This window comes from Pundamilia nyererei, unplaced genomic scaffold, assembly GCF_000239375.1.
Source record: "Pundamilia nyererei isolate P.nyererei 1_Seehausen unplaced genomic scaffold, PunNye1.0 scaffold00216, whole genome shotgun sequence".
Classification (NCBI taxonomy): Eukaryota; Metazoa; Chordata; class Actinopteri; order Cichliformes; family Cichlidae; genus Pundamilia; species Pundamilia nyererei.
In genome coordinates, this window is record NW_005187617.1 from 42,366 (window position 1) to 53,957 (window position 11,592).

The 11,592-nt window shown below is 42.7% G+C and overlaps 2 protein-coding genes across 2 annotated transcripts in view; one reads left to right on the top strand and one right to left on the bottom strand.

Annotated features, from left to right (window-relative positions):
• LOC102195358 (CMRF35-like molecule 5) overlaps positions 1-582 on the top strand; it is a 3,853-nt gene extending 3,271 nt beyond the window's left edge. The window contains exon 5 of the mRNA XM_013914680.1: positions 577-582. Coding sequence (XP_013770134.1) covers positions 577-582 — 6 coding nt within the window. The remainder of the gene's footprint in view (positions 1-576) is intronic.
• A 2,664-nt stretch (positions 583-3,246) lies between these two features.
• Positions 3,247-11,592, bottom strand: part of LOC102209027 (PDZ domain-containing protein 4-like) — a 43,908-nt gene continuing 35,562 nt past the window's right edge. Inside the window, exons 9-17 of the mRNA XM_005748185.1 lie at positions 9,282-9,745; positions 8,986-9,172; positions 7,372-7,804; positions 6,752-7,166; positions 6,574-6,644; positions 6,050-6,396; positions 5,076-5,216; positions 4,689-4,801; positions 3,247-3,750 (exon numbers count right to left, since the gene is read on the bottom strand). Coding sequence (XP_005748242.1) covers positions 3,507-3,750; positions 4,689-4,801; positions 5,076-5,216; positions 6,050-6,396; positions 6,574-6,644; positions 6,752-7,166; positions 7,372-7,804; positions 8,986-9,172; positions 9,282-9,745 — 2,415 coding nt within the window. The 3' untranslated portion in view covers positions 3,247-3,506. The remainder of the gene's footprint in view (positions 3,751-4,688; positions 4,802-5,075; positions 5,217-6,049; positions 6,397-6,573; positions 6,645-6,751; positions 7,167-7,371; positions 7,805-8,985; positions 9,173-9,281; positions 9,746-11,592) is intronic.

Consider the following 11,592-nt stretch of genomic DNA (forward strand, 5'->3'; position numbering starts at 1 on the left):
GTTTTTCACACACGTGAAGACGCCATCTACGAGAGCCTCGATCCAATCAGGAGTGACCAGGACACAACCTACTCGACACTCTTACACACGCACACGATTCACAAGGGGATTCAAGAGTGATTACAGTTATCGGTGAAAAACGGATGTTTTATAAAGTTTTATACCCACGTGTATGATCACACGTCTTATAAAAATAAATAAATAAATAGAAGCTACATGGAGGTCATGGTCAACCTGAGTTTGTGTTTGGGACACATGAGGAAGTGATATTCCTAAATACAACTTGGTCCACAGAAATGATCCAACACCCTCGTGAGCTTCAGCGCACCTGTTGGCACATTATGGAGTAATAGTGAGTTTGTGATTGGCCTCCTGTAACAAACACACTGGTGTGTGTACCTTCTGTGAAATGCGACTCTTACCTCACACTGAAATCGTTCCTTCTCTTACTGTGATTTTTTTACATTTACTATGTTTATTTTTATTTTACTACTTTGTCCAGATTCTAAGCTTTGTTTCATGTTTTGATATTTTGAGTAGTATTACGTTCATTTTTATTTGATTTTATTATTTTAGTCTTAAGTCACCTTGACAAGGCTTCACATGCTGTCATTCATTACCCTGTATAATAAAAACTGTTGATTTAAAATCAAATTTCATTGACAGAAACAAACTGATTCTGAACTCGTCAGACAAAACAAATCAGCAAGTGACTCATATACAAGCAGGAAGGAGCGCACTGTCCTCAAAGACTAACACGCTCTTGTCTACGACGGTGTAAACGTGTAAGATGAAAAATGATTGAAAAATATCAAATATCAATGCTAAAATGTAAAAAAGCTTTAAAGTGAAATTGCATTTAACTGAATATTAAGCTCAATGCTTTTTCTAGAGTATTTAATGTGGTATTAGTGTCTCTTGGGGCGTCACAGAGGGGAACTCTAACACCCACCTCAGCTCAAACATGTGAAAGGTGCTTCCACATCCACCCAGCAGGTGTCACTGTTGACCAATAATTTCCTCCTGACTTGTTCAGCATTTGGTGTGCGTCTCTTATACACGCTCTAAAACTACATCCGTTACTTTATTATGAATTTTACAGCATTTATAATATTTACAGCTTCTACAAAATGTGGATTTCAGGTTTTATTGTGATGGATGTGACGTGTGACGTCCACACTGTGAAAGTGTTCGCTTGGTTCGACAGAATATGATTTTCTTCACTTCCTGCACACATTCAGGTCCTTTGATAGAAGCACAAAGCTGACTGTGATCCTTTATTATCATATTTGGAAAACGGACCAGAACAACTGGGTACAGAGACCCAAAGGGTCATTAACAATTTAACAAAAACAACCGCAGAGAATAAAAAGTGGAACAAACTGGAGTTGTTTTGTGTCTCTTTCATCGTGGTGTCTCATAGATGTTTGATTTATATTTAACTGTAACTGAGGCTCCTAACAGTCACACAGAACATGGTGTTAATTAGGAAGCAGAGCAGCTAAAGCTAGGCTAGTCTTTTTAGTCACATCTTGATGATGTCACTGACCTCTATCTTCCTGCTTTTGTTTCACAAGAAAGACGATCTGACTGTGGACGCGTCAAACACAAAGAGCTGTTCCCTAAATGGGCATTATTACCTCTGATAGGACCCAAAAGATCCAAAATGAGCATCACTCGACCTGCTGATCAATATTTTTCGTAATATATCCACAGACAGTATGAAGTACTGAGCACACTGATGCGGAGCTGCAGACTCCTTCTACACAACCACACTGCAGTGACAAAGTGACAAAGGCTTTAATTTCTTGGTGGAAACTAAAAGAAATTCAAACATGTCAGCAAAACTCTTTTACCTGTTTTTTCCTTAATCTTAGCAGCATTACTTCTTTAAGATTCATTACTAAAGTAACTAAATTTCTGTCAGCTGATAAATTAAAACAAACAGATGTCCAAATATATCAAAGAAAGCAGGAAACACGTTTTATTTCTCATCTGCCTTTTTATTTTAACACTTTCACACCTTTCACTGCTAAAAATGTACTTTACAGCACTTTAAGAATGACATCCAATAATAGTCCAGTACATCATTTTCATGCATTCTCTGTTGAACACCTGCACAGCGTCCAGCACAACGACGGACCTGCAGCTCGCTCCTGCAGGATAAACAACACAATCTATAAAATTTATAAAATTTTAACAACAATATGAGACTCAACATTTAACATATATCAACCGTCAACATGAATAAACTGTTTACAAAAGTTAGAACTTTAAAAGGTTTTCTGAGAAAGCGATTTACAAATGATGATCAGAAGACGGGTGTTGTGTAACGTAACCGTGACAGCACAGATCACACAGCAGCTAGTAGTAGTATTGTAATCATATTTTACTCAGTATCAGTGATGTCACTTCCTTCCTGGCGGTGTTGTCGCTGCTTCACTCGTGGCGCCGAGGAGTTCATGAAGGACCAAAACCTTTCAGATCCATCAATCTTTACAGTTTTTACTGTTTGTTTTTTATCATTTTGTAATCATTTCATTCATATAGTTTGTTTTTAAATGAATGACTTTATTTATTTTTTATGTATAAAGTTTTGGAATTTTCACTCCTATTTCTTTCCAAACTGATTTGTTTTGAATGAACAACAATACGTTTGGATAGATAAGTAGGCATGTCATATATCATACAGGGATAAATGTTGCTCATCCAATTGATGGTGGCAGGAATATTGTTCCTATTCGAGGGTCCACGGGGTCAGAAGCAGAGTCCACCCTGAACTGGCTGCCAGTTTATCACAGAGAGCTCTCACACCTGCGACCAGTGTGGAGGACAGACACAGCAAACATGAGGCTGACGGGGGGGTCCAACCTAGAATCTGCTTCATGTTCAGTAGCAACACGGACAGAAAGAAATAATGAATGTGAAAGAAAACGTTCATGTTTTCCTTCCTTTATTTGTGATGTTTTCAGTTTCAATCCTCCATAAACGTCCATTCTTCTGGCCTTTTTTTCTCTTAAAATTACACTTATAGTCATTTTTTCTTGATGGAAAAGTCTTAGCATGAGCACGACTTTGCTATTCACAGAAGAATTTGTAATTAACAGCGATGTGACTGTGCACCTGGGGAAGGACCAGGAGATCAAACCTGTGCTTTTTTTCAGACTGTCACAGCCGAGGCCAGAACAGGACGTTTCTGTTTCCTTTCGAGGCTCATGCGTCCTCACGTGTATCTCTAATGAGTTTGAAGTGACGTCAGAAAGTGAAGAGGATTGTTAGCTTCTTTCTCTGTTTGCACTCATCTCTGTTCTTTCCTTTTCATGCTCGGAGGATTCCTCCTGTGAGGCCAAATGTTTCTGTTTTAAGTCTCTTCTCTTCTTATCCACCTTTGTTTATAATTCTTTAAGTTTCTCTCTTTCTGGTGTGTTCACGTTTTTAACTCCACAAAAAAAGAGCGTTGAGCTTCTAGGTCCACACTGTGTGTTTCCATGGTCTCCTTGTTGAGGTCACACAGTAGTGACAGACAGCAGAGGGTTGTAAATTTTCTTTCCATCCGGTGACCTCGAGCCGTGAGCCAGCAGCTCCTGGATGGTGATCCAGTTGTCGAGAATGCGACGATTCCTCCTCTTTGTGATTTTCTTCTGGCTCAGCTGCAGGATGTTGCTGCTGGGAGAGTTATGCTGCACATTAATCTGGAGGCTCTGGGATAAATGGGGCTCTTCAGCGCCCCCTGTTGATGACAAAAGATCCCTGAAAATAAAAAGACTGTGATCAGTGCCTTCACGAACTTCACGTAATGAAGTAAATGTGTCATTTTCCTTCTTTTTCTCTATTTTGTTTTTGTGTAAACACTTTTTTAAGCCACTTGTGTACTGCACGATTGAGTCCTGTGGCTCTCACCAGTAGGTGGGAGCTGTTAAAATAAAAAAATAAAAAACTCAACATGCAGACACCTCAAACTTCTTTCTTTTCATACAACTGCACACATGAAGTTACTGTTTGAAGGGAATCCTGAGGAACTCGTCGGAGGGTCGGAGCCACAGATACGACCTTTCAGCGCATAACAAAGTTACGCAACATTTAAAGCTACATATAAAATCAAAAAGCTGCACTGCAGTGTAATATCAGTATGTGTGTAATAGTACAATATGAATTATTCAGCGTGTTCATTACGTGTCCTCCTGTAATCTGCCGTCACTCATCAGTTGAGCACCGTGAGATGGACCAATGAAGTCAGACCTGTGATTTAAAAACACTGATTTGCAGCACCAGTGTCTCTATAATTATTTTGCGTAACGGGTTATTTACTTTGAAGGTATGTGAGGTTTCCGCTCTTCGCTCCTGACCTCTGACCCTTTAAAGGTCTGTGCTGACAGGATTTCACAGGTGATCTCAAGGATCTCGGGTCTGTAATGGTTCACTGACCCACAAAGAATTCACCGTTTTAGTGTCTGTATTTACAGAAAACCACAATGGCCATTTGACTGATGGCACACCACAACGTTTTAAACATTAGTCAAAAGTAAATGTGTCATTTCACCACCATCATTTCTTCCGACAGACAACAGTTGAAAAGACTTCTGACAGTGATGAACTTCCTACTCTGAGGATAAATGTGGCACCTTTTATGTTTGCATCTGTAATAATGACTGAACTTCTGGGGTGTCGTTGTAGATTTCGCCCCGTACCTGTCTCCTCTCATGTAGTCCAGGCGGCTCTGCATCATGAACTCTCTTCTTCTTCTGTACTCTCGAGCTCTCAGCAGCTGCTGCTTCCTCTCCTCTTTGCTCCAGTATCGACCCTGTGCAGAGGACAGAAACCAGTTTAAAGCTGGTTTAATGAGACTTTGTCATGTTTATTGGGCTCAGAAGCAAAATATAAGGGCTTAAGTACTTCTGTTTTATGTAAACTAGGATTTAATGACAGTTGAAAACGATGTCACAGCATGTTTGTGGCGATGAATCGAGATTTGCTCGTCAGAAAACAAGTAACGGCACATACTGGACATACTTTTGGTTTGAATCTCAGCTCTTTTAGTCCAACGACATGTTGTCATTAATGTTTGCACACTCTACCTGTTTCATTTCACTGGCAGCGTCATCGTCTGTCGTCATGCCGCTGCGTTCCTCGCGGATCTTCATGGCTCTGGCCTTCAGCAGACGATCTCTGACCGGCCGCTTGGCCACATAACGAGTCCCATCGCTGCGAATCTTTACCTGGACACGAAAAGAACACCTAGCATCTCATGTCAACGGAAGACCAGACATTTAAAGTTTCAGCTCTCTTTGAAATGTTTCTGTTGCTGCATGCTGCTGCTGGATCTCCTGCTTTTCTTCAGCCTCGAGTCTTTAAGCTGAATGTAGAAAGTTTATTTTTTATTGATTACGTAGCTCCAGTAGCTCAGTTGTCTTTAGCTGAAAATCATGTAAATCACTTGACATCATTTTCAGTGCTTTACAGTAGTGAACCATGTTAAACTGGGCCACAGAGGCTTCTGTATCATTTTGATGAACAACTAATTTCTTTTTTAAATTTTTTTGAATGTCCCGTCCAGCACTGTAGCAATCAAGTAGACCGTTACAGCTTTTGCTATACTGGTCCACTTGACTGACATATTTTATTATTATTGTTATTATTTATTTTTATTGTTTTCATTTGGACTTATTACAATTAGAACAGAGAAGACAGGGGGAGGAGAGGTTGGGAAGAGAGTTAACAGAAGGAGAGCAAAAGAAAAATAGAGGAGAAGAAGGATGGAGAGAGAACAGACACTGACAACCTGCTTGATCACCTGCTGAGAGGGAAAAAAGAAACCACCAAAAAGAATAAAAACACAGCAGGGAAATAATTAATCTCTTTCCTGGTGATCATAATCAAAAAGAACAATCTTGTAGCTGTTATTAAGGCCAGAGGGTTTTCTCAGACATCAAATGATGTCCAGCCTTGTAGGAGAGGAACCTGTGATGAGTCCCTTGAGATGCTGGACTGGTCATTTTGCAGCTACTCCACCAGTTTATTCTTTTCCCTTCAGTGCTATTGCACCGTTTACCTTCCACTCCATGCGCTGTGGAGACGCGTTTGGTGATGAGTGAGTCAGTCCAAGAGGTAAGGCCAGTCCTAACCGTGAGGCACCTGCACGGTGGTCCTCCAGGCCACAGGGGGCGCTGTTCACACTCCTGGGGCTTGCCGGCCCACTGCTGCCTGTGGCTACCCCCCTCTCCTCCCCGTCTGCCCTGCCGCTGTCTCTCACTCGGTCCAGAGGGTCCACCAGACCCTCGGAGGGCAGGGTCATGCAGCTCTGATAGCGCTCTAACGGTTTGCTGTGTCTGTGCTGCCTCCGGGTGAAATAGGGGCTCGACTCTGCACTTCCACCTTCAGGCCTGTAGGGGGCTCCACCTGCAGTCATAGAAGTGATAGAAATGATCATCAAAAACCAGAAAGAAGTTTTACACGTTACCCACAAACATCAGTTTAAAGGAAAGTGTTCTTTAGCTCATATGCTTGTTTCTTCATTATAAACCTGTGGAAAGGCTCTTAAAATGACCCCGATATGCTTACAGAGAAAGATTATACCTGCTCTGGAGCTCCGCCCTCCATCAGCCATACCCCTCCTAGAAGCTGACCCCGTTTCTCTGGTCAGAGATCTGATGAAGGCGAAATACATCAAAATATCCACTATTATTAAAACATATCACAAAGGTCAATATGCATATGAAAATAGAAAGAACGCTCATTGCAGCAAAACCAACACCTGAACTTTGAAGGCGTAGAGGGGGTGGAGCTTGAGCCGTTTGCAAAGTTTCCATTGGAGGTTTCGTACTTCCTGTAGGTGCTCGGGGAGAAGGAGCAGCTGAGGTTTGAGTGACGCCGCTCTCTGTCTCGGTCCCTCCTGTGACGTCGAGGCGTGAGGGGGGAGTTTAGAGGGGGGAGGCGACTGAGGGGGAGGAGCGGAGGTGGAGAGGTCAGGCGTCTGCCTCCTTCATCTTCATCCTCCTGAAGAGGCGGGATCTGCTCGGTGCTGACCAATGGCGTGCTCCGGCAGCTTTCCCCTCCGGTGTTGTAGGCACTGGTGCTGTCTTTGTCATCCGATCGCTCGCGCTCCGGGAGTTCGTTGATGGCTGACAACTCGTGGTGATGAGGATCGTCATTATCCTCGTTATGCAAATCTATAAGTTCAGAAATAGAAATAAATGAACTGTTAAAAATCCAAACTGCTTTGCTTTGTCTAATGACACCAAAGTAAACTGGATACATAAATGATGGCTTCATGATCACAGTTTTTTTTTCCTAGTATAATTCTGTGTCATAATTCACATGTTTCCTAAAGACGTCCGGATGTTATATGTTTCCTACCCTGGTGCTGGTTGTTACCTCCTTCAGAGGGTCCTGGTCGGCCCGCTCCACCTGCCACCGTCTCCTCCTCCATCATCCAGGCTTTCAGACATCTCTCCCTGAGCTGCTGCATCTTTTGCGCTCGGAGAATGTTGCGGCACTTAAACTCCAGGTGGCGCAGCTCCTCCTCGATCAACGCCAACTCGTGCTCACTTGGCATCTCTTTGCTGTTCACGTCCACTACCGATTCAGAAGCTGTGCCTTCAGCTTCCTCTGCTGCCTCGTCCCCCTCCTCTCGGCCTTTAACTTCTGCTTCAGTGGTTTCCTTTTCCAGCTCTCTCCGGCGTCTTTCCAAATGTCTCTCATACTGATATTTGATCTCTAACAGCTCTTGGTAACGCTGGCACTCTTCCTCCGTCAGGCCCGGCATCATCATGGTCATTGTCAGAGGCTGGTGATGGTGGTGGTAATGCTGCAGGTTGGACATGAGGTGTAACATCAGATAGAGCTCATTAACTATGATGGTGTGTAACCACAAATACATGTACTGACAATCAGCTTTTTTATTCATGATAAATATGAATAATGATTTCATATTTTCTGAGGATACCCAAAATACAAAGTCTGGGTTTGGGTCCTTTCAGTGCAAAATAATCTACCAGAAACATTTATTAGTATGTTTTTAAATACTAAATCAATGGTGTATCCAATGACAGATCTCAGGAAATGTTGGTGAGATGTGTTACATGTAGTTTGTCAGCTGCTTCACAACTTAAATGTCAGAGAAATGCTTCAGATGTTTCTGACATGACAGATAGAATTCCCTTCATAGCTGCATTATGGTTGGTAACAGAGTACCATTATATCTGACAAGCACTGGTAGGTGTTTGCTTTTGCATTCCCATTTCAGTGGAAGTGTTGGTCCCATGGCTTGTTGCTATGAAACAACTCAAGAGTACCACTTCAGATAACAGCTTTGAGGGTTTCCTGGTGCAGCATCACAGCTGAGCATGCAGTACATCCCACAGAGAATCTGCCTGCATTATTAGGGACATCTTAAAGAAACATTTTATTATTCTGCAGTTTTTATAAATCTGTTTTCTTCCGCTTATACAACTCGGGGCCCAGCATAGAGTGAGAGCACATCCTGGACAGGTTACCAGTCTGTCACAGAGTAGTCAGCCATTCACACTCACATGTTACACACATTCTTGACACATACAGTCAGTTTAAAATGAAACTAGTTAACCTAAACCCCAAAATGACTTTGCACTGTTGGAAACAACACACAGACTGGATTTGAACCCAGGACGTCCTTGCTGTAAGGCAAAAGTAACTGCTGTACCTCCATGCTGCTCATTTCATAATGCACCATAGAAATCCCAAAGCCAACAGTGCAGGAGTCCATCAGAGTACTCTGATCCATGTCAGTGGTACTCAGTTTCAAGCCCATTCTTTCCTGCAGAAGTATTTTACAAACACCTGACAAATGATCGTGGTCTCCAGGGTAAGACAAACCGTCTGTGGCTGCACAGTTGTGCTGATGTATGTGACTGTTTTCAGACAAAGTGGATAGTACCAGGTTTGGAGCTTTTTATTTATTGACAATAAGTCAACAACATGATCACCTAATAGGATTTGAACTTAGTATACCTTATGGTGGTGATGGTGGTGAGGACTGTACGCTGCTGCTGCTGTTCCTCCTCCAGCTCCCCAGTCCAGACCTGGGAGAGAGTCAGAGCTGAGCTGGAGATCGCGCAGGTGGAGGAAAGGAGGGGTGACGTCTCCTCGACCATGCCCAGGGCTGGGACCGAGGCCAGGACTAGGTCTAGGACTTGGCCTGGGTACAGAAATATGAGCATGGCAGAAAAACACTTAAACTCAAACTGTAGCTTGTGAGTTTGTCATTTTTTTCTTAATAATTTGAATAAACTTTCTTTCTCTGGTACCTGGGGCTGGGTCCAGGTCTGAACTTCCTGGTGCTGCCTGGTGTGTTGGTGGTGTTGGTGTTACAGGCACTGGTCTGATCACCCAGCAGGTCATGTTCAGATGTATCCTCATAGCGGGTGCTGTCATCTGTCCGACCCACCCCGCTGTCCAGCTCCTGGCTGTTGGACAGCAGAGGTGCCAAGTTCAGCAGAGGAGGGAGGGGGACCGGTGGCTCTTTGTCGTCCTTCTCTCCTCGCTCGCCGTCCTCTCCTTCTTCATCCTCTTCATCTTCCACCTCACCGTCTCTGCCTCCCCCTGCTCCTCCTAAAGGAAAGGATGACCTGCCTTCTCCTCCTTGGTGGAGGCGGTAGTAGCCAGTATTATGAGAGGAGTTGAGAGAGCATGAAATGTGTGGGTTTGAAGGAAAGTCTGCTCCCTCTAGAGTCAGTTCCATGTCCTCCTCTGGATCGATGGGGTTTTCATTCTGGAAGCAAAGACACAAGCCAGTCCAGGTGAAAATGAACTAAAAAGGTCAAGAGCCATGCTGCAGCGAGACAAATCCTTTTGTAACAGTTTCTCAGGTTAGGCAACGATTTTCAGCACAGAGTTAGCTCAGTGTGCAGACTGTAGCTGAGGGTTAACAGGAGCTGCACAGCGTCACACATCACTGAGTACAGAGAGCTAAAAGTTACATTTCCCCACTAGTGTCAGTACAACAGAGTAGAAACGTGCTGCCAGCTCCATTCTTGGGTTATAATGGGAGTATTCTGTGGGAGCTGCTGTAACAGGTTTGTTGTTGACAAGAAAAATGAATTCATGTGACTTTAATGTGCTTTATTGACGCTGCAGATTTCTTATTAGAGAGCTCATGCATCAGTGTTTCCTTATGAAATTGATTTTTTGACTTTGACTAATGTCAACATTGTACTGTCGTCTGTTAAAATCTGCACACGGTACTGATTTGTTGAGTGTGTGTGTGTGTGCGTGTGTGTGTGTGTTTAAACCCTCACGCTTTCAGAGGCTTGGTTGTTTTGTCACTGTCTACATAAATTCTCATTGTTAGCTAAAAACTATTAAATGAACACTGAAATGTGTTGTGGCCCAGCGACTTACTCAAAACCCACAGAAAGCAGCTGGTTAGGAAGGCCACCTGAAGATGGTAAATATTTATAATGAGAGATATTTCAGAGCTCCTAAAGTCTAAAAATGTATTTTATGTGATTGGACTGAAGAGGGTCTAATCCACTATGAGCCTTTATTTACAAGAGCTTGGACTTTTTGTGAGCATCTTGACAGAAGGAATATTTCACCTTCATTTTCCTCTGTTGATCCATTTCTTCCCTTTTCAGCTCTGAAACCCACTTTTTTCCCCTCCTGTGGCATTTTACGAGTTTTTATAGGGATTTTCTTTGTTTTTATCATTTATTTTTATCTTTTTATTGATTTATTGATTTATTTTTATTCATTTTAAGAGGTGTGTTCATCTACTATTCTTTGTTTTATACAGTCATTATAAAAAGCTTTCATATTTGCACTGATGCCTGCGGCGTGTGACAGAGGCAAGAGGTAAACAACCCCCCAACCGCAAGAAAGGGAAGGGCAAGAAACGGAAGGCCAAACCCAGCATCCAGATGTTTTATTCTGATTAGACAGATGGGTGTCAGAACTAAAGCAGCCATAGTTTGTCCATTGAATAAAAGAAAGTATTGCTTAGAATTTTCCAGAAAGATGAATCTTGTGTTTTGATCGTCTCTTTTCTTTGTCATATAAACTGGAGTCGGCTGTTATCAGTGGCTTTCTTAAACCTCACTCTGAACTTCCAACACTTTGATCTTGTAGGTTTGTTGGACATGTGATCGTTTGTGCTGACAGCGTGTTGATGTTTATTCCACAGTAGGAAGTGCGAAACAGGATGTTTGTGGATTCTAATGTTTTTATTGTTACGTATGCTTTTTACATGATTTCACACACGAGTTACATGATGGTGGAATGAACTGCTGCATGCATGATATATGCAAAACATAAACGAAGACATGCAGATGTCATAAATGTGTGTGTTGGTAACTGAGTGACGGCTCACTCGTCTGGTTGATGTGAGTACACACACACACACACTCTGTGAACATCATCCATAAGTATGTATGTGCAGGTGTGTTTGAGCTGACATGTGTGAATGTGGTGGGCTGCTGTTCTTCCTCTGTCAGCAGATATGGACACACTGTGGGACCTGCTGTCATCCCAGAGACATTTATCATGGCAGTGTGTGTGTGTGTGTGTGTGTGTGTGTGTGTGTGTGTGTGTGTGTGTGTGTGTGTGTGTGTGTGTGTGTGT